This window comes from Anopheles arabiensis, chromosome 3, assembly GCF_016920715.1.
Source record: "Anopheles arabiensis isolate DONGOLA chromosome 3, AaraD3, whole genome shotgun sequence".
Lineage (NCBI taxonomy): Eukaryota > Metazoa > Arthropoda > Insecta > Diptera > Culicidae > Anopheles > Anopheles arabiensis.
Window position 1 is genome coordinate 40197792 of NC_053518.1, and position 26657 is coordinate 40224448.

Consider the following 26657-nt stretch of genomic DNA (forward strand, 5'->3'; position numbering starts at 1 on the left):
GTACGCTATTGACATGTTCGAATGAATCTGTCGACATGTTCGGCGATACTATTGACCTGTCACTTTCGTACCCCGTGGACTGTAGCTTGAATCATTCTCATCAAAAGATGAACAAACGGTTTCCGAAAAAATATGCTGATATTAACTGAACAATGTATTATAATGCTTGAGGAATGATTATATACTACTTTTAAGACATTTAAGAATTATAAATTACACGTTACGGCACAGGGTGAAAACGAAACAATTGACAGCTCAATAGCATCGCCGAACATGTCAACATATACATCCGAACATGTCAATAGCGTACCGAACATGTCAATTATATGCTCGAATGATTCAATAGCGCGCTGAAAATGTCAATAATAACATCAAATACCTTGTATATGTGTCTATCTTTTGCTTTAACACTACAAAAAAAACTTTGGCTCTTGCTAATCATAGATGTAAGCAAAAAAAAACTAACACACCAGACCAAATCACACTGACTGAGAGAGAGGAAACAAAAAACTGTAAAACTGTTATCATAAAGACGAATGCGAGGCAGCCAACTTGGCTTTACTGTCATGAGACTCTTGTTTTATCTTGTAGTACTTTATTCTCCTATATTAAATATCAACCAACACTATTGAACGCTGAGTCCATTCATTGAACTACATCCACTTTAGCGTCGAATACGACATCCATCTTGAGACGGTTTCGTTTCGAGTTATTCCTCACTTGGAAACTATACACCGCTTCACGTTTTCAAAGCAAGTGGAAAAAAACTTCTTTTTTTTTTCAACCATCGTACGTCATCATCGCTCAAGTATCCCCAACAGGTGGTCTCGGGCTACTCCAATAGAGCTAAAAGTTAGCGGAACAGTCTATGTTGGTATGTATGTGTGAGTCACCGACAGACACTTACCGCTCACGAGTGACCCAGCGCCAGTGTCCTTTGAGAAATGTGAAGAATTCAATTTACAATCATTTCTCTTCGATCTAAAATAGCGACACCGTCTTTGCCGGATACGCGCACGTGCCATTGCCAACCTGATCCATCTTCATCGAGCTTGCTGACGGCGTATTCACAGTCTGGGAGAACCGTTTCCCATCTCCACTCGGTAAGAAAAATCGGTTAAAAAAGTGAAAAACTGCTGCCGTTGTTCATCGAGCATTGCCGTCTACCGAAGCTGGACATCCCCGGGAAGGGATTTGGTGTACAAATTTTGTTTTATTATGCATGAACAGGGAATTGGTGGACGCGAAGAAATTTTCCTGTCGAAGATTGGAACCTCTAGCACGAGACCGTATGACCGCCCGAAGGAAGAAACGACGTCCGGTGCAATGGGTCGTTCCAGAAAGATAAGTGATTTTACAAATTGTAGATTGTGCAAAGTAATAGTAACGATGGTGCCTGTTGCTTATCACGGGTCGTTTGTTGTACAGTGTGACCTCTTTCTCGGGGCATGGCATGCAACGTGGAGCAGAAATCTCATTCGAAACATTAGCACATCGTAAGCAGATACATCTATTGTTATTTAAAATCTGACTAGCCGAGACACCTTCAGCCTTTCTTATCTCCTATCACCTGCAGAATGAATTATTTATGCCATTGTATACGCATTGCGCTGCTTGGTTGATGGTTTTTTGCTTCTGTGGGGAGGTTAAATATCAGAACAGAAAATGCCGCAGCTGGCGATTGTGGCTTCTCACAGATATGCAACATTTTTTTTTATTTTTTAAATTCTCTCATCCATACGGTAAAACATTCGAGTCCATGTCCAATCCCTTGCCAGTGTAGGCGGCTGTGTGATTCAAGTGCCGCTAATAGCACGGCGGTTTGCTCTAAGCCAATGTGCCGTACCGTTGTACAAGGGACGTAAACTTAACAGAGTGGAAGCAATTGTCCCCGAAAACTGCCAGCAGCAAACCGTCCAACAAAACGCAAATATGTATGCCCACATGCTTGTTTCGATGCTGTTGTCATAACAGGATCCAATACCCAATGCTGTATGGTAGGACAACGGCAAATCTTGAATCTGTGGCTTGGAAAAACCAGCCAGTGCGCGTACATATTATGCTAACGAAGAACCATTCAAAGTGTTGACCCAACATGTAGCTTTTGTGGGTTTGTATGTGTGTGAAGGCAGTAAAAGTGGCGATGGGATTTGAACATTTGAAACAATCATTCTTTCATTCCGGGTAGCAATCCCATGCAAACCACAGCTAGTGTCGCCACTGCACAACAGTTCACCGAAACCATAACTGTTGACGTGATTATGCAAAAACTCCAGACATTGGAACCAGCTTCGTGCCCATACTTCCGCTGTTACCTATTACGTCCGTTGTGTTACTGGGAGTCAAGGGACGGTGCATCGCTGAAAACACCCACTGCAGCAGTTATGTACGTATGTACCATCAGCAACATGGTGCCCCATTTTAGTTGGAAACCGACTAGAAATAGCTTGATCCTCGATGGCCAACAAGTTTCAGCAAGTAAATAACGGTGGTAGAATGGAATAAAAACGGGTACGAAGTGAAATAAATAATTCATTAGATACATCCCACGACTAGCCATTATCTGATCGGAAGAGCTCTATGCGCAAACGTGGCAAGCTAGCACCACATGCTAACTAGTACACTTAGCTTTAGAAACCGCACCCAACCTTTGGTCATAGTAGCACAGGATCGACTAAAACTGACATTGTCCCAATTTTGGCGCGCGGTTTAGTGCGGTAGGAAGTGCGAACGTTGCGGTTACATACCATGTTGCATTTACAGAGTGAATACCGAGGAAAGACCACCGTTTTGCGATGGAATGTTTCATACAATGATGGCATCCGGTCAAGAAACTGTTTCAATGATCGGAACGATCACATGTTTACAGGAATATACATCTGTGGAAGTAATTGACGAGATACTAATTTGGAGCTTTTCATAATAAAAAAGCAAAATATTAATTTTTACTCACTTGTTTAAAAAAAGAAGACCATTTTATATATTGAGCAACTTTTTGCATTTAATTTTTTTTTCATTCATATCTTATTGCAGTCGCACTATCCGTTGCTACAGCTGCTACCGTTGCTAGATAGAATTTATGTTCTGGTGGTTTACTGTTGGTGCCGTTCCACAGCTTAACTATCGCTTTATCGTAGCCAGTCCAGTCGGAGTAAGCTTGTCGTTCTCAAAGCCCCCACACTTTCGTCTCGAAAACATCTCCACCTTGCAGGATGGAGCTGCAAAACCACACCAACTTTTCACCAACAGCACAATCTAGGCTTCATCTATTCGCTATTTAAGTGTATGAAAATGTTATGGATATCATCCGTCGAGTTGCTCGGTTTAATGCCAAGTGGCGATGGTACCCAGTGGTCAGATTAGGGAGTGTCATAAGTCATGATTTTTAAAAACCAAATTTCACACCGCACGGGGAGTACTGGTGCACTGCGTCAGCACACACGGTACACAATGAACGTGCTGTATGATGACCAACTTTTGCTGGTCAGTTGTATTCCATTCCAGAGACACTGTCTCCGTCCCTCACTGTGCTAACATAAAAACCAACACTGGAAGAGAACAGAAACGCTTGCATGACACTAATTGAGCTACGTAGAAGGCTATGAAATATCGTTTCATTCTGAGGATTCCGGTCAACATGCCCCTGACCTAGTACGGTCTACCTCTGGACTCAAATTAAGTCTTCCATTTGGTGTTTTCTCTTCAATAGTCCTTTGGAGAAATTAATCATACTGTAACGTGAGTTAAATCGTTTTGCATAAACGGATTCTAATCGGATTCAATCATCTACGTCCAAACATTTCATTAACGCTTTCACCTGACACGCCCGCTTGATTCAGCTTCTGCAACATCGCCAGGATTTTCGGTGTATATGAGAATGTGTGTCCTTCTGAAGTGGCAGCTCTTGCCAGCATCTGTACCATTGCTTACCTGAAACGGAAAATAGACAAAAAGACACAATTCATCAAATCCCAATCTCACAATGATCAACGCTCAAACTGTCCTTCGCTAATGCTTCCTTGGCTCCACGGTCTAGAAAAGCTCGAATCGAGCAATCAGTCGCACGTGGGCACTTGATTAGCATAGCCAAATCGATAATGCACGGAAACAACACCAGACGCTCTAATTTTCTTCGCAACACAGTCGAAAATCGTTGCAACCGAAAACTCTTTGACAACTGGGAAGTCTTCGAACCTCTCTTAGCTCCAGGCGCTTTGCCGACACTCTGCCAGGCATCTACAATGGGGAAAGAGCAGCGTATCAATTGGATTTTTCATTCATCCGAAGGATAAACCTTGATTTTTGTCCCGAGAATCGAATTAGTTCCTTTGCGCGGCCCGGATACTTGTAGCCGTTATTTCGATTTCCTCAGCCGTTAGCGATAAAAAATGAAGCAATAAATGAAAAGCTTTTTGGGAAAAAATAAACTAGCCATGAAAAGAGTATGTGCTTGTGTGAGTGAGATTTGGGTGTGTTTGTGAGAGAGCAAAACCTCCTAACGTGACTGGTTCAGATTGTTTGGAGGTCCGGCGAAGAATGAAAAGACATATTTACGCTGTACCGTACACAACACAAATGCCTATTGAAAGAAACTCTCTCACTCTGTGTTCTATGTGCGATTGTATGTGTGTGTGTATTCTATAAGATTTTATCTTTATACTTCAATCAAAGCTTTTTCTCTACGCTGGGAGTTTTGGAGGAACAGAATTTTTTAATTTGATTTCTATCTTTCCCTGTGTCACTCAACCAAACAAGTGGCTGTGGCGGGCTCTCGTAATCATTTAAGAGCGAACAAATCGGATAGACACTGTCGGTTTCGATGCCAAACTGATGATCTGTAGCGAATGGAAGATGGGAGCTAGGGCTAGTTTGTCGGTTTGTTTCATGCTGAAAAGCTGTAGGCACCCAAAGGTTTCTAATCGATTAAAAAATGAACAGAGAAATAAATGTGAAACGCCAAACATTTGCCATCTGATTATCACCCATCCATTGAAACGAGTTCAAAATCTGGTTATCTGTGTTTGGTTGTAAAGATTTTAATTCCCAAAAAATTAAGCCATCCCCTCATTACAGCTCGTTAGCTTTCTGGAACGGTTGTAGCTCCCATCCGTCCTAGTGATTTGCTGTGATAAAACATTCGTTAAACAATCACTCACATTCATCTTCATACCCCCACGCGTGAGATTTAAAACATTGATCCAGCACAATAATAACCCAATAAGCTTTCAACCTTTCTTGTCAGCGTACTACAAGTTCAAGGTTCCCGGTGGGTAAAATCGAGAAAATTAAATTAATGAACCTTCCTGGCAAATGAATTTCTCGTTTCACAATTTGCCCCGGTGCGGCAGATTGCCCGATTCGCCTTCGAAAGAAGATTTTCAGGGGCTCCTGCCCACTGTCAGACTGAAAATAGAACGCCCCACTACGTGACTGTAGTGGCGCGACCTTTTGCGAAGGATTTCTTGCTGCTAAGGTTTCTGTCCCCTTTTCCTTCGCGCTCGAGCTGTCAATGGTGGTTCAAGCAATTTGAAGACAGCAGCGAGCAGCGAGGATGTTGAGTGACGGATGCAACCACTTGGCGTGGCTTTTAAGTGCGATCCATTCCTCCGCAACCGCACCAGTACGTGTGACACATTGATGAGGCTGACGTTCAGGTTTCTTTCCAGAGCGAAATAAAGTGTTTTGCCACGGCACATTGAATTGAGGCCCGTCCCGGAAAGGGGGGATTTTACTGTTTAAACTTTGACCGCGTGACAAGGGAAGGGCGAAAACGTTTGGCTGACACGCTGCTGTTGACGGGTTGAGTGCGAGAACGTGTATAAAGAACACTCGTTGCTCATTAGATGCCCGACACAAACAGACACACACATACCAACATAAAGATGACAAGTATCAAACTTCCTTGGAAAGGATGGAAGTGAAGAAGAAGGTATGGAAAGAACTTCCAAGGTTTTTTTCAAATCACACCACCATGCTACATATCATCACTTCCCTCATCTAAGCGTTGCCACACTTCCATACAGCCATAAGACATGACGGGAAAGATGAGGATTCCTCGGTGCTCTCACGGAATACGGGCGAAGATTACCTCGGATTTGTGAAACGTCTTCACACAACGTCACACAACGTTACGCCGGGTGGTACAAGGTATTGCTTTAGCGCCACCTCAACGCACATCTCGCATGTCTTAGGTCGCAAATCCGACATAATGCCATCAGACAACATGCGGTTTGCGGATTCAATTTCGCGGAAGCTGATTACCGTCAGACCGGCTCACATTTGGTGAATGTGTGCATCATCCTGGTGCACCGACGCGGTACAATACATCCTCCGGATGTCGTAAACAATATTTTATTGTTTCACGAAACGGTCATATTTTGGGCCATCGGGTTAAGACGGCACACAGCGTTCAACGCAAAAATGCTCTGTCAGCATGGTTTTAAAAGTGCAAAAATGCGAGGTTTTAATATTCATACAAAGGTATCGTTGATCTCCCGCGAACCCGTGCGCGAAAGTTGATGAGATATCTAAAGCCATTTCGATGGCATGCTTGTTCGTCATGCTTATTCAAGCAGATGGTATTGAAAGATGTTATGATAAAGGGATGCGATGAAAGTACTGATATAAGAATCTCCCTTGTAATACCTGCTTGTAACATTTTGCGTTTCAATTGAGCAGACGATATGATACGGAAGTAGGCCAAGGCACGATTCCTGAAAGGCCCACTTTTTAAGTTCACCATCATCAAACGGGTTCTCATCTAAGTGGTTTCTAACGGTTTACTTTCTGTCATCGGGTAAATGTCAGTGTGATGATGAAGTGACATCATGAAATCCCATTCACTGCAAGGCTGTTAAGTGTTTGGTTGAAGGATGTACTCCTATCCTATTCTGCTAGCTGGCTGACATGCACGAGCACGTATCGCGCAATCGAAAACCCTATTCTTACCCGAAGCATTATGTAACCAATCGATAAGACGACAGCATCCATAAGCGTGACTTCTAGTAATCGTAGCAATCGTTTTGCGGCACCTTCTGGTGTTTCTCCAATCTTGACTTGATTCTGCGTTCTTCTCTTTTATCTTCTTAAGTCAGCAGCCTTAACATATAATCACGATATGCGTGTTTTTTTTATTTATATTTTGTTTGAACGTATTCCGATGTTGAAAGGAGCCACTTGAAGTTTTAATGAAATGTTCGAGATGAAAAATTTAGCTCACCTTGTGGAACGAGTACTACGAGGCCTGTCTGCATGAAAAACACATTCATGTAAAACCGACATTGATCTATTTCCAGCTGGGATTTGTCACTACGAAGAACACATAACCATCACTAGCTACTAGCTGCTGCCTCAAGCTAGGAGAAAATGATAGCTTCATCAATCTCAACAACCAGAAACACAACAAAGTATCATCGAAAGGCCTTGGGGGTTTTGGTAGCGAAGCTGTCAACTTGTTTGCTGCTTGCGCGGTACATGTATACCGTTAGCGAAAGCGATGACAAATCGCTACTGGCGTGCAGAAACGATAGATTCCTGCTGCCTGTAAGAGCTTACGGTTAGGAACAAATCAACACAGAATACCGCACACATATACACACACACATTGACACAAGGAAAATGTGACGGAAGCGCAGGTGGATACAATTTGATAAGGATTACCGATGACAAACACGGAGCTGGTTTCAATGAGCAAAGATGAGCGACACATTACACCGTGCGTTGAAAAGTGGTTAGGCCTCATGACGACTGATACGAGATTGAAGCACATGTCATCACATCAATATTTGACGGCAGCCGGATTGTTTACGACAGGAAAAGTCTACACGGATGTTTACACTCCAGCCGCACTCAAATAAAGTGGTTTTTGTGTGTATAAGTGTTATGCGTTGAAATTAACCTGTCAGTGGATACTTGTAATGTGTAAAGATGTGTGGTTCATCTCTACCAGTCACTACGAACTGCTAAGCTCAAGAACATCAAGAAGCATTAATTAAGTAGCTCTGTTTCAAGTACCTGCATGATAATGCATGATAATGTATAGTGATACATAACCTTGCGTAAATTAAGGATTTCATTGTAATGCGTAAATTGGTTGCAATATTTTATAAATTTAAAAAATATAGTTGGTAGTTATCTTTAGTTACAGTTTTAATTTTTTTTTTAGATTATTTAGCAAGCAGACAATTGTTTTCAATTTTTTGCATGTAATGCCTGGAAAGTTTATTTATATTGACAAAGTTTGTGAATATGCCCATAAATAAGCTCGATGGAGACGCCTGGTATTTCACGTGACTGTTTTCCGAACAGTATGTTTGGAACAAAATAATTGATAAAACATTGGCAACATTAGATTGACTACGTTCAAACATTTTACATACAATTTTTGTTTTCCAAAATTTGAACAAGACAAAAAGTATTTATCGTGTAAATCATTGCTCGGTTTTATGAAATAGTAACACCACATCTCAAACCAATGAAAAAATCCACATTTCGCAACGATTAAGGGTTGTACGCTATAATTGGGTTAAGATTAAAATTAACAATTACTCGTAACTAATGAACCATTACACAAACGATTTGAATTTTATTTATTGTATCTTTCAATATTGATGGCAAAGCCGTAATGCTAACAAACAATTTATTTAAACATTTTGAAAACAGCTCATTGGCCGGGTTCTCACACGGAATATTTTTCTGTAAAATATCTGCCAAACACACTTTTCCACTAAGATGGGGGAAGCCTGTGGCGAATATTTATCCATCGCTGGGTGGATAGAAAAACATACCTTTTTACACGCCGAGCAAAATTTCGTGTTATCTGTTTTAATACATTTTTTTTGCTCGCTCACAAGCCCTTAACATTCTAACGATTTTATACTGTACATTTCTTCCAACAAGAACCCTTGTTTTACGCATTATTTACTTAAATTACAAAAAATTTATCCAGCGAAGATTCGTTATGTGTTAACGCAAAAATATTGGCGAATATTTTTTTGACATTTGTGTCTGGTAGAAGTGGAAATATTCGCCAAAAAAATATAGCTTGTGAGAACGTACCTTTTAGCCTTGTTTCAAAGCAATGATTTTTGATTGAAAACTCCCATTGCAACGTAAAATCGACGAATCTAAATTACTTTTTACTATCTTTTGAGAGGAACAAAGAAAATTGTATACTTTGTTATTTAAACTTATTTTTGGAATCCCTGCGCATGGGAGAAAATTCGTTTGCAGGTTTTCAAAGATTTGCTTACGATAACAAAAGATTTAATGATTACGTTCTTAAAATCACTATTTTTGAATCAAGTGCAAGGGGAAAGATTCGCCATTACACAATCATTCCGTGGATAGTTATCTATTAAGATTCGACAGGAACAAGGCAATCATATTTTTGCTGCTACTTTTATTACAATGCATCGGTAAAGATTGCAGCGAGAAAGGTTTAGTGGGTCATCATTCCCTTTTAGGTTGTAAAGATTGACAGTTTAACAATATAGAAGATTGTTGACAACTGAACAGTGTAAGAGATTTGTTGAAAAAAAAACTCATAAAACCATAACCCAATAACAAAAACATGACCAATAAAAACATCGATCGTGATAAGACGTAGCATATTCGTCATTCCAAAGCATTTGCACGTTCTATATCTTTCTTTCGGTAGACAAGATGCTTCATTGGCTGGGAATATTTTTGTCACGCTAGACACGCTCGACTCCATATACTGTCTCCGTGCTCTCGTAGGGCAGAACATTGTGCTGCCCCAACGCTTGTGCTTGATTATGACACCGACGCTTGATGGTAGGCAATGATTTATATTCATCACGCGATACGAGGGCATCTCCACCACTCAGTTGCCGTTTGCTTTCGGTCCGATTCGTGTGGAAGTTTCAACGAAGTTGCTCGCACAATGCAAACCAAATTTGTTATTCACGGTCAGTTTGCAGATACTGAAAATCACAAGCGACAGTTTCCGATCCATAAATTTAATCCTTCCGCACGGCGTAGTTACGCTCATCCTTAAGCTAAAAATAGTACTAGGAGGGAAATCTCGGCACTCAGCTTCTTAAAATCTATCCTGTTCCGTGGCACGCTTGCACTCAGTTCGTGCGGAGTAATGGATAGCCTCCTGCTAATGGATAGCCATTTTGAATGCAACGGAATGAATTATTTTAACCAAGCCTTGTTGGGAATTGTCTGCACACACATATACTGTCAAAAAAGGGAGTACAGTAGAAATTTCTTATCCTTCACAATGTTTTCACCGGCATATGCACGCAATTACTTCCGAAGCGTTCCAGTTGGATAACCGACAGCTCGCATGGCGTTGCGACGTGCTCACAAAAGCTTGCAGTTCGTTACGATCCTTGCATCGGCAGCTAATCTGGAGAAAACTCTGCCACCTCTCTCACCTCTTTTCCTTCCAGTCCAACATATTTACTCGTTGTCAGCTCAGCAAAAGAAAAATAAAGCATCGGTGAATAAATGGCTGCACTTCGTCGCTGATGCACTATCATGCATCTTTGCCAGTCTATCATGGTGTGGCTCACAGCTTCTCTCTTTTTTGTAACGATAGAAAAACGTGTGCTGCCACTGAGCTGGGTGTCCCGCTTTTTCTCGTTTACTTTCCTCACATAAATGGTTCGACTTTGCACGTAAATTAAATGAAAGTTGCGCCAAAAGCTGACAATCATCGTCGTCGGCAGCCGAAGCCACCGAGGAAACATTTAAACGAGGACGCATGGCTCAGCTTAAGCCGAATGAAAAATAATTACAAAAAATCTTCCAAACCATCGGCTTGTATCGTTGTCGGCGTAGAGATAGTCACTATAGCTGGAGTTTTTCTTAACGTGAGGAAAGGCCTTTCCAGCTCAGCCGACTGTCTCCCGGAACGAAAATGTGTAAACAACCAAAGAATGCTGAGCCATACTCCAACGCACCCTGTAGATACGTGAGCAGCAGGAAGGCGAAAAGCAGCGTGCATGGATATGAAACGAAAAATTAACGACGTGTCGAATATTCGTGATACCGGCAGATATAGCATACGGTTGGTCGACTTTTTGCTGCCATACCAGGCACCCGGCTCAATTGATTGCTCGGTCTACCGGGTTGCATATAATGCATAGAAAATGAATTTTTACTCGGCACGAAATGATGATCTTGATGTGCCAGAAAGAATGGAAAATGTTCGGAAAAGAATGGAAATGGAGTATACTACCGGATATTGACCGAGCAAAGGGAAGCCGACGGGAATCAAGAGACACAAAGAGGCCATTATGCGATTTCAGCCATTAAACCTATCCTCCGTATTTCTTCATAGTGTGCTTTGGAGCGTGCTGATTAGAATTCACACGGTTCACTAATGGCTGTCTTAGAGCAATATGATTGTTTGGAATTTCTGTTTCATGCAAGATGCTTCAAGGGTTTTTTTTATCTCGCTTGCCTTCGTCTCAGGTCAATTTGCGTGAGGAAGGATTACTTGACTTCAAGAGCAATACGTTTTTCTTCCTTTTTCAAAGTAAAGCATGATATTTGTACTCATATATCTATTCCGGTTCAGTGAATAGGACTATCAATATCATAAATATCTTGTTTTTCGAGTATAAAGCACTCTTGAAGAATGCTTAAGCTGCTTTCTGGGAATGGAGTCAGAAAACTCACACAAGGAGAAATTCCTCCAGTTCAACTTTCCTTAATCGTCCATCCGTCAAGACTATCTCATAAGGGACATTGTGAGAATGTTTCAACCCGACTCAAGCCTGACTGCTCAGGTTGGTTAAACGGCCACAGCAAAGCCGTTGCAAATCTCGTCTGGTTGCTGATGAGCTGTGTGCCCTTTGTGCACACTAGAAGCCCAACACGATGAAATGTGAGACATTCATTTCATCTCAAGATCTTTTCGGCTTACATATGATATCATGCAGGAAGATGATAGTTTTTGCCGTTTACCACCGGAAAGGGTTTACATCAAGGCACCCTTAAAAGAGAGATCAAACGAAAAGGTGTGCTTCGCCTCGGGTCTCAGACAAGTGTTTGCTCGTCTAGTAGTCTAGAGTGAGTATGTTAAGGGTAGGCAGAGGGAAAGGAATGCAAACATATCGAGACATTCGGAAATGGTAACATTCCAATGTGTTATGCATTCCTAAACGTTCTTCCTAAGCTTACCGGGAGCCACCTGAAGGTACTACGCATGCCCATGCCGCATGAATAATTAATGTTTTGTAGGATCTTATGCAGGTTCGATTTCGGGAACGGGTCTTGAAAGATTGTCACACAAAAACCCTCTTCGGTATGTACCGATACCAGGAGAAGCAGCTACCCATCATAATTGAATCTAGAACTCGTTTATTCATATCCCTTTTTCCATATTGGTTGATCGGTTCTTGGAACATCTTTTAGCGTGCCTGGAGTGCTTACCTAAAAGCTGCTTTTATGCCATAATTGAACACTAATCCAATGCCATCCATTTACCGGCACTCGTTTCGTTACCAAATGATCGTGTGTATCTTTGTTTTATTTCCGATACATTAAATACTTATAATAAGATGCTTTGGGAATGGTGGCACTCTGCAGACCTCATTTTCTGATGGAGAGATTTATATTCGGAAGAAAACCCCTTTCCTACGGCAACATTTACTTAAGGCTTGGAAGGAAATAAAACGATGCAGAAAAAAAATACTACAGAGAGAAAACTTTTGATTTCACTGCTACAAACGAATGATGATTTCAGTCTTTGGAAAAATTCCATGTTTCCATGTTTTTACGAAGTAAAAAAAAGCATTCTATCTTTAGTAACAAGTGTTGGGTAGTTTAATTCACAACAATCTTCTTTAAAAAGGAAAAGTGCTGCTCGCTGAAATGAAGGTTCAGCTTTTTCCCGTTTTTTTTTTTTCTTTCAACCTCAACCGTCACTTTCAGCACAAGACATAGAGGAGCGGATTTGGAAAGCGAGTGGCTTTATTTTACGTTTTGCGCTGAAAGGTGTGGCACAAGCGAAACGGGAACTATAAACCCTCGTCTTTAGAATTTATAACTTGCCTGTCGTTTGACCGAAGGGCCCAATTACGAGTTAGGGAAGCTGTCCAAGGCAGCAATAATGTTGTTCTTTTTACTAGTATTTCAGGCCATCAGCTAGTTGCGCCTGCCACGGTGGAAGTGCTGTATTCGGCGTTGCATAGAGCCTTCAAATTGCGATGAGTTGTGCTGCCAAAAACCAACCAAGTCCAAATCCCACTGACTGTAAGGCACATCCACACACCATAAACGACTCAACAGATGCCCAAAACCATTAATCGGTAGTCGGCCCGTTGTGTAATGTAATTCTACGAGCACCACACTCCATCCAAGCATCTGCCAAGCGCCCGCTCTAGGCTCGCATACCTGGCGTCTACTCCGACCAAAACTGTCGCTCTCAATTTCATTTAGAAAGTTTTATGCTAAATTTCTTTGCACCAAAAATGTAGCTGTGAAGAAAGTTGAAATCAACTCTGGCAAACATGCCCACTCTGAACTAGTGATCTTTGGCTAAGTATGTCAGTACGCCGCTACTAGCATGCCTTTCTTGTGCACCACGAGAAAAGACAAGAAAAGCAATCAAGGAAAACCAATTATTCGCAAATGAAATCATTTTAATCTGTTTTCTTATTAGCGGAATGTTTGTTGCGTTGTTCTTAGCCAACTTTTATGTGTGCGTGCAAACGAAACCGTTTCGATGCCGTGATCCATTTCGCACGCTCTCGACGGCTGAGCACAGAAAAACAAAGTTTACAACACAACAAACGCAATGCTGGCACGAGCGGCAGCATGGAGTTGTTTTTTTCTCTTTTGTGGGTCATGAAAATTAAGATGCATGTTGTGGGTTGAAGAGAATCGTGCAAAGATATTCCAATTTTCAAAACTCTTACCACAGCTATGAAGCCAAACGAGAAAAGCCACAGGAGAATTCACTCTGGGGCAATGCCGGCTGAAGGATGGACCGAGGATAAGCTTGGAGGGATGGGATAATTGTTTTAATTATAACCTTTTCCTTCCTTAACCCAGCTCACTAACAGCGGTTATCAATTTGCGGTGATCGTTTTACAACACTTTTTTATCTCAGAAGTTTCATCTTTCTAAAGACTGCAATGTTGTTATAAGATTATGAAAATCATTTAAGAGCATTGTTTTGCGTTGAGTTAGCGTCTTCTCAACGATTGAGAATAAAGAGAGTGTTACTTATGATTAGAAAATAAATATACACAACCACCTCTCTCAGACATGCCTGCAATGTTTTCCCTTTGTTAAGGTGAAACATTTACGCCGTGACCCTCGGCTGACCTTTGTGCCTCTAATCCACCGATCCGCACTTGTTTGCTTGATGAGGGTATCGGGTGGGTAAGGTTTTTCGGCTACCCTACCAGGAACCAAGGTAACCCAATACAAGTGACGGGGGTTGTGCAAATGGAAACCCACGGTATACCTAATGGTTTCCTGACAGCTTGCACGATGAGGGTTGATTTTCTCTACACCGGTCTCGTGAGGTTTGAATGTGGGAATTTCACCCGCAGAATTGTGATAAAAAATTACGCGTACACAAGTGCAAAAATTAGTAGCACCTCTGGCAATCAATCACACAGAAAATTGAGGTCGAAGCAAATTCAAAAATTTTGCGGTGAAGTGAACCTCCGTTTCCTTCTTGTATGTATTCATGTGGTACATATGATTGGCATGTTTTCTTATTTTCCTTGCTTTATATTTTATTTCAACATCTTCTTCTTCTTTGGCTCAAGAATCGTTGTCGGTCAAGGCCTGCCTGTACCCACTAGTGAAGTGAGCTTGACTTTCAGTGACTTATTGCCACCATAGCAGGATAGTCAGTTCTACGTATGAGAGCCAGTCCTATCGGGACTTGAACCCATGACGGGCATGTTGTCGAATCGTACGAGTTGACGACTGAACCACCAGATCGGCCTCATTTTGTTTCATCAAGAGGAAAAATATCACGAGGGTAAAAGTCACTAGTCGACTAGTTAACAGCTGCCTGCGTTCGACCCGTTTCCCAGGACGCCTTGAGCGACAAGACGTCTCCATCATGGCGGTGAAGCTTTCACCATGAGTTGGCATCTTCGCTCGCATAGTAATGCTTATCGGCCTTGTATCGAAAGCTTGGAGAAACTTCTCGATGGATAACGGTGAATGGGAGAATGGGTGATTTTGCTGATTGACTTAAGTTGATTAAACGCCTGTGCTTGAGTTTTTTTAGAGATTGAGAGACTGAGCTACAGCGGGAAGTGTGTAACTTAGCATTAAGTTGGTGAAGTTTATTCTTTTGATTATTATTACATGATTATTATTATTATTTATTAATCTTCAACGGGCCGTATGGCCTAATTAAGATGTAACAGTTCAATAAAAAAAAATACATAGCAAAAACAAGATTTGCATCGCAATTCACTGCGGCCACGGCAAAAGCCGGAGACGTTCCTTGAAGCACTGAGTTGAGATGTCGAAGTCGAAGCAATCCGAGACAGTGTTGAAGACAGCCGACATGCGGAACATAGGGTCTGACCGACCAGCACTGGAACGGGGTTGAGCGAGCCGTAGAGTTTCTCTAGACCTAAGTGTTCGGGATGGTGCATAGATATCGACTCGATGCAACAATGGCGATGAGTCGATAGAGCCATTTAGCAATCCAGCGATGAAAGAACACTGTGCATTACGTCTTCTAACCGAAAGAGGTTCAAGGCCTAGAAGACGGCACCGCGCAGCATACGGAGGAAGATTATTGCGATCCTGCCAGGGAAGTAGGCGTAGGGCATATCTCGTGAGCTTACGTTGAATCGCCTCAATTCGAGCAATTGAAGAAGCGGTAGTTGGGCTCCAGACTACGCACGAATATTCCAGAACCGAACGAACGATACAGTTGTACACAGCTTTGATGCACATGGGGTTGCGGAATTCATTAGTTGTCCGGATAACCACGCCAAGTAATTGATTTCCTCTGGCTACAACGTCATCGATATGCTGTTTAAAGTTCAAACTAGAGTCAAGCAGAACGCCCAGGTCTTTGGCATGATTCTGTCGATTAACTGCAGTGCCGTCCATGAAGTAGGTCCCAGTCACTGGGCTCCTGCATCGACTAAAAGACACACAGTAGCATTTCTCGATGCAGATAGTCAGTCCATTACGCTTGCACCACGAACAGAAAATTTCGATGCAGTCTTGCAGGAATGTACAATCACCTGTGTTGTTAATAGGCGCAAAAATTTTTGCGTCGTCGGCAAACAGACTGATACTGTCGGGAGGTAAAGCGAGGGTAACATCGTTGATAAACAATATGAAGAGAAGCGGGCCAATGTTGCTTCCTTGTGGCACACCCGAGCTGCTGACTATTTCTTTGGACATGTGCTTATCAATTTTCACGATGTATGTGCGATTAATTAGGTACGACTTAAGCCACTGTACGAGCGGGCTGGGAACTCCTAGCTTATCGAGTTTAGCGAGAAGAATTGCGTGCGGAAGAGAGTCGAATGCTGCTTTTAGATCGGTATAAATTGCATCGACTTGAGCTCCGGCATCAATTTGACTAGTGCAATAGGTTACAAATTCAACCAGGTTCGTGGTAGTCGACTTTTTGGCACGAATCCATGTTGATACGGACTTAGGTAGCTGCGGCATGCATGTAGCAGATTTTTGTATATCACTAGTTCGAACACCTTGGCAATGGCACACAAGGATGTAATACCCCGGTAGTTGATGGCATCTGTCCTGTCGCCCTTTTTGTAAATAGGAACCATCCAAGATTTCCTCCATGCTTTGGGAAAGTAGCCATTGGCTAGCGATGCATTGAACAATTTTGCAAGGATAGGTGCTACTGTCGTTTGACAGCGTTTCAGCATGGTAGAAGGAATTCCGTCGGGTCCAGGAGCGAAGGAAGGCTTTAGTTGCGCTAGGGCAGATAAAACGATCTCACTGTCGATGAAAGGAGTGCTCATGTTAATTGCTCCAGCCGGAGTGTTAACGAGAGCAGCATCAATGGTATCGGTATCATTCATGGCCGGTGAAAAGCAATCTGCGAAGCGATCCGCGAAGAGATTGCACATTTCATTAGTGTTGGCACTTGTTGCTCCTTTGTACGTAATGGATTTCGGTGTATGCGTGGATTTTGTTTTGCTGTTGTAGAAGCGCCAAAACTAGTCAGGCCACCTGCAGAGGTTACGTTGAATTTTACTCAAATATCTGCGATATCGAAACCTGTTATAGCTGCAGTATAAAGAGTGCGTGTCAAAGTAGATCGAGCGAGATCTTTGGCAGCGGCGCGTTTGGTAGTGACGATAAGCAGCTCTTTTTACACGTTTGAGTCGTTTGAGTGTGCGGTCCGCCCAGGGGGGGTTAGGTTTAGGACGCTGAACTGGGACGCATACAACAAAGGCTTGCAGCATGAAGGACGAGAATGAACATACTGCTTCGTCAAGTGAAATAAAATTGGAACAATGAAAGCTATTGTTAAACATTGATATCATGTCGTTCAGTTTCACATAGTCAGCTTTAGCAAAGTTATAACGATAAAATGCGGTTGTCGTCGAGTTTTGTCGAGTCGTCGAATTGCGTCGGGTCGACGAGTTAATACGTATATTGAAGTCTAACGCCGGATGGTAGGAGTCAAGAGGTACAAGCGGAACAACACTTGGAAAGACAGGCGAACACAATTTAGCTGCAGCATTGTTAGCGTAGAGCAGGTCAAGCATGCGTCCGTGCGAATTATTGATGTGATTAAGTTGCACTAATCCGTTAAATTTAAATCCATCCACAAAGGTGTTGTTGGCCAGTGAGCGCGCAGTTGGTTCATAGTGCGTGATTGATGAGTATGCTGGCGAGGACGAAGGATCAGCTGTGGACCAGCTTATGCTAGGCTGATTGAAATCGCCAATAACAAACAGCAGATCCGAAGGCTTCAGTGTGAGAGTGAAGCTGCTGATACAATCATGTAGAGAGCGAAGAGTCGATATCTCGGAGCTAAGCTGCGGTGGAATGTATACTACCATGACGTACAGATGTGCGTTATTACAGGCGACGCGCACACAAATATACTCGAGAGAACGATCACGGGAAGGTAATTCTATCGACTCGTATGCGTTAGAAACGGCTAGCAAAACACCACCACCGCGAGAGCTAGAGCCGCTGAGAGAGCGATCACAGCGGTAAACAGAGAAGTTGTTGTTGAAGAGAAGAGCAGATGGAATGTTGTCAACAAGCCAAGTTTCCGTGAGTGCGATGAGATCGAAGTCAGCCTCCGATACAGCTAAGTGAAATTCTTTTGTTTTAGTACGCAAACCTCTAACGTTTTGATAATAGCAGCTTAAATACTCAGCGGTAGCGTTGTCATTGTGGCGGTTGGATAACGCGGGTAAACGGTAAGTCAATTGAGCTGCGTTGTCAGAGCATGAGGCTTGGCGTGTTTGTTGCGTGCAATGAGCGGAACTTCGTCTAGTTGAGAAAAAAGCGATCGATTGTAGACTGGTGTAGGTGCGGAGATGAAGCACGGTGGTTTTGGGGCGGTCCAGAAACAAGTGTTGAGTTGGGTGCTTCCAAGGTATCATTCACCGGGGGGTGACACTGTTGTGATGATGTTGTTTCAGGATCAGGTGGAGTAGACGTGCGTGCGGCTAAACGGTGAGTCGTTGTTGGTGTGCGTGTGGTGTAGCGGTGTTCAGTACTAGTAGCTGGTGTGCGTGTAGTAAAGCGGTTTCGGGTGGCTATAGGAGATGAGGTTTGGTGGTCGTGTTGACGGGATTGAAAAAACTCACGTACACCGATACCGACGGGCCAGGTGGATGGTGTGAGTGCCGCATCTCGAAGGATAGCCGGTACCCTCACTTTGAATGAAAGCCAATTCATGCTGTCCACACTAACCCCTCTTCTCAGCAGGCAATACGCTATAACGTCATCGGTGGCTAAGCGACGCTTTACAGAAGCGACCACTTGTTCCACGGTGACGGCCGTTGATAAGCGGGATAGGCGGATCCAGATCCTATCTGTGAATGGCTCACGAGGTGCAGCTTGAAGCGGTGATGATAACGGATCGGTTCCCACCAGTTCATGCGGTTGTGTAGGTGCCGGCTGGACGGCAATCGTGGTGTTGGTGTATGCGTTTGGCGATGACGCGGCACAAAGGGTGTTGCCGCGACTGTTTACAATTTTGTTTACACCAGGAGATGCCGAATCCTCGATTATACGCCTCCGCTTTCTACCAGTAGCTGGTCGAGGATCAGAGTTCCGATTGTGAGGCGTGGATGCAGTTTGAAGGAGGGTAAAACCACTGCGAACTTCGGCGACAATAGGCTCAACGAGCTTGCCAATAGCTGCTACAGCTGAGTTGAGGGCGGCTTGGAAACCGACCTGGGCGCCTATTTCTTTTACCGAACGGCAGCGCGGATTTTTAAGCATGTTAGTGCAGCCAATGCAGCTCCAGTGCAGGTCGACATTGGACAATACTGCGTCAATCAGCTCGGGGGGCAATTTGCAACAGCCGCGGTGGAACGTAGCGTCACAATATGCACAACTGATGATGCAGTCGGTGGCCTCTAGCGGTTCAGCACACGAGAAGCAAATAGCCGCCATCGCGAAATCACGCGTAATCACAGCACAACACTGCTAAGCCGAGCAGGAAAAAACAGCAGGAAACCACAGTTGTGATGCAACTAAACAATTCGCCAAGACGAAGCGATGATGTTTAACAGTTTAATAGTCCGTAGAAAAGGCAACAATGCGATGCGACGCAGAAAACACAAGAGAATTATTGAAAAATCACGGAGCGCGACGGAAATGCGGCCGAACAATTAAACGTCAAACGTCAAAAAAAAAAATATTATTCCTTCAAAATATTTTCTTTTATACAGTAAAAATTGATTCTTAGTTTCGAACGATTCATTGTAGTAAAATATTAAAGTAACTCGGCGCTCCTTGAAAGCTAGAAACATGTAAGTTAATTCAATCCTTTGTTCCACTCCCCCGCGTAACAAGATGACAAATAGTAAACATTATTCCAGATTATTCTGCTCTCATATTTCATCTTAAATAACTTACTTCGCAACCAAGTGCCATGTGCACATTAAAAAATGTGATTATTCACGCCCCGGGAATGTTACGGTCTGGTAAGATTGCAAGTAGTTTCACCAAGATGAAAGCATTCCCGCCACAAAGTGGGAAACATTCCCGGTTCCACTCGGCTTGTTGCTTTTCTTCTGCTCTTATGGCACCCCAAAACGAGTCAGCTCAGTTGCGGTTCATTCACCATTAACACTTCTGACCGGAAGAGGGATCTGTGTTTGCTCGCTCGTTCCACTTCACCTCGTGAACACACTCTACAATCCATTGTACACGAGCGGTGGCAGAAGTCTGGTTGTGGCAATATTTTTATTAACTTGCCATTCTTTCATCCCCGTCTTGCCTGCATGAGTGACTCTTATTGGATGATTAATTATCCTTCCGGGACTATGAAGATTTCCAGGGCAAATCTCGGGAACTGGAACGTACGGTGTATATATGTACATAAATTTGGTGGCCCTCTTACTGCGCCAAATGGGGCTGAAACGATGACAACCAAATTCTCGATAAGCCTTTAGTTACTGGTGCTTGGCGATAATAATGATTTCCATCCGGTTCCGATCGATCCGCCATGTGACCAGGAAGTGGCCCTCGTAACGCAACATTTGTGCCCAGACGCAGCTGCGTTGCTATGCGCTGGTAGTGGAATTCATTTCCAGCTGAATTTTCTTTTGACACAAACAACACTAAACATGGAAGCAAAAAACGGCACGAACAATAATATAATTTATCATCTTGTGCTGCAGGCTTAAGGATTGAGCCTGCTGGGTCTGGAATCGTGCGCTAAGTTAATATTGTGATCAGTTTTATTGCAATGACTCGCTTTGACACGATATTGTTGCATATCTTTTAACTTTTTTCACATTCTATTTCACACACACACAACACTACTGCCCTGGTTCATCGGGAAATTGAGATCGGAAATGAAACCCTTGTAATTTGATCCCTTTCTTACAGCTGTACTGGTTGAATTTTGTAACGAATTTATGTGTTGAAAACGGTTTCCGATTAACACAAACCCTTGCACCAATAAATGTCGTGTTTGCTGGAATGTATTTGTCTCAACCCTCAAAATGTTCAACTGTTTTGCTTTAATTCTCTCCTCTCTCGGGTTTGATGGTGGTTGACACACACACACATGTCATGAATAAACCATGAAGCATCAAAAATGTGTCACAACACACTGGGTAAAGGACCCAACACATTTCTTTCCTCACCGACGCTCGCAAAAATACGCGATGAAAAAAGCTACCCAAAGAAAGTGTTGCGGTCTAAGCGACTCATGCCCCCATCGGAACAGACCGACAAATCCTACGAAACGAAGACGCCACAAAAACGTCGATAACATCCACTTTCCAAGAAGCAATCTTTCGACTGTCGCCTGGCTGTACCAGAAAGATGGAACCGATGAAAGCTTTGAATCCTTTACGCTGTCCAGACGATGTGCTGCAAGAGGATTGTGAATACTTTCTCGTCCACATGTACGCCACCGATTGACGTGGGTTGGCGAGGGCTGCCGTTTCAATCATGCTACGCAAATGGATGCGTTGGAGGACGCTGGTAAGCTTTAAGGGCTTGTGTCTTTCTGGGGAGAGCGTAGCTCAGAGCGGCAATCAAATGGTTTACGTTTTTCTTCAAAACAATGTACAATCTCTTTTGTACAATCTTGTCGCTGTAATCCTATGCCCCGAGCGATTAAATTGAACTGCCATGTGTGTGTTTATGTGTGTGTGTGAGCCAAAAGCATTGAAACAATCAAGGATCCATGTAACGGATGGTGAATTTACAAATTCGTACGAGAAATAATCATCACACAAATAAAACAACGCACTCGTCTGCCATTGAGCTATAGAAATCCTTTCTAGTTGTGAAGGTCCCAAGAAAAAACGTCTAAACCCGATTTACTGAAAATGGAAATGCATAAGCCCCTTCGTCGAATGGTAGCGATACTTGGAATGGATCGAGACAATCATGATGCTTTTCATGCTACAGCACAGCTTTCCATTTCCAAGTTCTTTAAGTATGTTTGAAGAAGATTCCCATTCAGTTGGAACATCGTTTTATGGTTCGTTTCAGCACTGCAGAAAAGCCGACGGTTTCGGTTTTTAGCGGGTATGTATCTAAGGCGATTAAATCATACATTTGAACGCTGGTGTTTGGTTTGGCGCGTGGACACGAGTGCATCTCGTCCTTACCTAAATAAGTGCTGTTAGTCAGTACCCAAAATATTTTCAGTGGGTCCACCATAACGCCGATCAGTTGCAGTATCACTAGTCAAAACCACAACTCGTACTCACTACACATGATTTGCGCGGCGCACTACGCTCACACTGTACGGGATGCTCTTTCCCTCTTGTGATTTGTACACTCGCTCTTTTTTTTTCAATTTTAATTTTACTCTTTCTAATTCACTTTTAGATATTCTGCTACCATAAAACCACACAACCTTTCACTGCTAACACTTCGATACACCTTTTTCACGGCAGCGTGAAATAATTTGTTGCAGATAACAGGCAGGAAAACTTATCAAATTCAATTATACTTCACTTTCAATCGAAAACTGAAAAAAAGAAAGGAAATTAATATCATACCACACCAACACAGCAAGATTCACACTCGAACGAAACTTCACATGGGTGAACACTTATTGTAAACACGTATCGAGAACACTTTGCAGCATAGAAATACGGACTTTTTGCTTGTTACTTTCCTGTGTGCAGAGCAAAACTTTATCCTGTTTTCTAAAGAATGTGTGAGGGTAATGTAACCCACCGCTATAGTGCGTCCCGTTACCCTGTTGGATACCAAACAACGACATTTCTTTCTTCCAGACACACTCAACAAAACTTATGCATAATGCGCAAGTTTTACTATGCGGATTATCCCAACCACACAATCAATTAGACACCAACAAATTATATTTCCTTTTATGGCACGGTAATCCAGGTATAATGGAATAACTTTCTCCGATTTTTCCCATTTCCAATCGGATGGCAGCATGATGAGCGCTACACCACTACACATTTTTGCACAAACATTTTGCACCAACACTCTCATTCCACAAAAACACACAAATCTTGAACGTGAACGTCGATGCACTGCGGGGCAATAATTTAGTAGATTTTGCGGGTTCTCGTTAATCCGCTCTCCAGTGGCTTATAGCTTTCCGCTCGTTCACTGCTTACTTGTTTACCATACCACCCCACACACTATCCTTTAAATACGCAGACCGTTGTTGGACGCTAGGTGGTCGCGCTTGACTTTCGCCTCTCCAAAATGCCTCTATCCAGTGTGTGCCTTTCTCAAGAGGTCATTAATTTCTTTGCCACACATTTGCGGTAAAGCACTGCTGTTATGGGAGGCTTGTAATTTACATTTACACTATCACGCATAACACTCGTCTTTGCAGAGATTTTAATTCCACTTTAAGTAATAATCACTCAAAAAGACAATCTCCGTGGTGTCACCTTCGAAACACACATACACAATAATTTACATACACACATAAATATAAGGTAAAGGTAAAACTACGTTTCTCATTTTTTTTCTTTTCCTTTTTTAGCACTGCAAAATATCACTTTTTACTGAGCGTTGCCAGCGCACCTGCACGGTAGTAGATTAGTTTTTGGTACGTTTATCCTGTACGCCTTGCATTCGCGGCAGAAAGACGAACTTGTTTTGAAGTGTTGTGCTCCACTTGTGCCTCAAAACACTGGTATATTGGCTCGCGTTGCAGTCGTAGCTCGCCAGTTTGGTCTTTTGACGCCTTCATTGTGTATGTGTGTATGATAAGGTTTTTCCTTTGAACCTACACACGAGCCTCTCTTGAGGAGTCAAGTGAAACCGTTCCGCGAAATGTTGAAGCCTTTTTTTCATTTTAGCCGTCTCCACTGTACGGCTTTTTATCCTTCAAACATAAAGCATGTGAACATACATTTTCGGCTTTTGCTTATAATATAAACACGCTTTAATTGATGCACACACAAACACGTAATTAGATGGACTTATATAAACACACTTAGAAATAAAACGACTTGCAGGAAGCTGTTTAAAACCGTGTTATATAATCTGATAAGACACGGAAGCTGTTATCTTCTTTACACCGGCATTCTTATAAGGTATCATACTCTCCTCAAACCACTAAGAAAACTCACTTTTTATTAAATTGCAGAAACAAAAATCTCAGTTTTACAAGGAAATTCAACTTTCTTGCTACCACACACTCACGGAATAGTGTCGCGCCTTATCACTTGATCACGGTTCAGAGAACGTTGTAAGTATGCAGCAATAAATGCACTTTTATTTTCACGATTCAGATAACAGACTGAAAGCGAAATCCTTTAGACACCGTGTATCCTAGAACCAGTCCCGACAGCGGTCGAAGATAAACTAACGGGTAGTAACGATCACCGGGATAAAACCCGAATCGCAAAGTTCATTTCATTCGGTTCTATTTTTAGACGTAACGCAACGTTCAATCGTGTGCATGAACAAACCCCGAGCAAAAGCTCCGAATTGGAATGCTGTGAGAGCTTTTCGCGCTTCCTTCGCGAGTGTTCATTTTCGCTTCGGCCATTGTTCGGCCATTGTTCGGTCATTTTCAATGGCGCAGGTGCATGTTCGATTTCCCCTATCTACTCCCCTATTTTGATTGATGCACTTGATGGCAGTATAAACGCCTGTTCTTCCGCCACGGTACGAATGCATTTCGTGTTGGGGAGGGCGAGCTTTTCCGATTTCGATTTTGCATCGTTGTAACGTAGCGTGGCGACCGTCAATCCCGGGACAGCAATATGTACTGACAGGGAGAACGATCCAGTCACCACAAAAAATAACAACAATGCTTCTTCAGTCGGTGGGGCAAGGTAGGCAGACTGAGACCAAATGAAGAAAATTTGTTGTGAGTGTGCCAAATGAGTGAAATTTACACTTCGATGTCTTAATGGTTCATAAGATGAAAAACTAACGAAGTTTCAGGACTTCAAGATCTTCTCAGTGATGTTTTATATTTACATTCCAATCAATTTGAATCAAAATGAAATAATTTATTTAAACTGCAGAAAAAAGAAGAGGCAGCATACGCTAGCCAACACATATCATTTGATATACCATTAGCTACTTGCTCTCGCAATATAACTTTTCAGAAACCCAAGAGAAAAAAATAACCAATATATCATCTTAAAAGAATTCTTTATTGTTAGCAATCGATAGATTGTTATACATAAGTTACTTTTTGGCTAAAATTTCTTGTATGGATTTCGTAAATTCAATCGATTTCTCGCTCAAAATGGCATTCGATTTCATCTCACACCATTATTGTCATCTTTGTTTTCTTGCCGGTTAAGTTCAGTTGAAATATCAAACAATATACACTACGGTACAACATTTTTCATATCCAAGCGTCTTTGCCTCTGATTGCCAAACCACAAAGGAAGACAACGCACTTCACAACGGGAAAAGGCGAATGATAAACTCAAGCATATAAATAAAGCTTTTCTTGTGTAGGCTACGTCCACCGGTCGATGCTAATATTCCCTTAAGGTAGCTGTAGTGGGTCAGATATTTTCTATCCCTGTTCCTCATTTTCCTTAATTCGAAAGTGTTTTGTGTTGAACCTTATTCCTTGTCTGGTTGCAAGCATCAGCTTGTTTTCGGTCCATTAGCCAGCAAAACCCTACGGATCTGCTCTTGATGCCACACAGATGATGCGACGACAGTCCGTATTGTCAGCTGGTGAAGCTTATCTGATTTTAGTTCTGTAATGATGTTGAGCGATGACCACAAAAAGCATCACAAATAGCAATGTCGACCGATAAAGAATGGGTGGAGCCCTTTTGGACGGTTCAACACGACAGTTCAAATCTGATGACAATTTATAAGAGGACTCATAAGAACTGCTACATTTATGCATCAAAGGCCCTGCTTTAGACAAAGTTAGCAGCAATCCTATCGTAGCGGTAATCTGGAGTACAAAACAGTTAATATTAAACATAAAAAGTTATATTTGCATTGTTGCTTGAAAGCCAAGTGTTATTGTACTTTTTATACATTTTATTTATTTTTTTTTTTATTCCATTTGTCTGCCATGTTTTCTATGATTAGCTATGGGGAATACCTTTTTTTGTTTGTTATGTTTGTTTATTGTTTGTGCCTCTTTAAAATTTAAATACCATAGGCATTTTATGTATTCATCTTCTCTTCTCTTCTTTTGGCTCAACAACCGTTGTCGGTCAAGGCCTGCCCGTACCACTTGAGGACTTGACTTTCAGTGATTTATTGATTTTCCCCCATAGCAGGATAGTCAGTCCTACGTATGGCGGCACGGTCCATTTGGGGATTGAACCCACGACGGGCATGTTGTTATATCGTACGAGTTGACGACTGTACTACGAGACCGGCTGAGTTCATCTGCTTTTAAATAAATTGATTCATTTATTCAAGTATCATTCGATAGTTGTTCAGTTATACTTCATGAGTCTTTTAATTATCAATAACCATCGATCAGCTAGGATTGTTCCTTCTGGGAAATGATAGTTTATTTTCTTGTGTTCATCCTCGAAACATAAGGAATGATGCAG

At 42.3% G+C, this 26657-nt stretch overlaps 1 protein-coding gene across 4 annotated transcripts in view; it reads right to left on the minus strand.

Annotated features, from left to right (window-relative positions):
• LOC120900529 (neural-cadherin-like) overlaps window positions 1-26657 on the minus strand; it is a 267774-nt gene that overhangs the window by 103644 nt on the left and 137473 nt on the right. For 2 of the 4 annotated variants that reach the window (XM_040307635.1, XM_040307639.1), the window contains exons 1-2: window positions 24234-24449; window positions 22275-22639 (exon numbers count right to left, since the gene is read on the minus strand). The exons of 1 other annotated variant lie outside the window; for it this stretch is intronic. In XM_040307635.1, the coding sequence (XP_040163569.1) occupies window positions 22275-22326 (52 nt within the window). In that variant the 5' untranslated portion in view covers window positions 22327-22639; window positions 24234-24449. Of the gene's footprint in view, window positions 1-22274; window positions 22640-24233; window positions 24450-26657 lie in introns of those variants that run through there. One more of the 4 variants, XM_040307636.1, reaches the window with a different exon arrangement.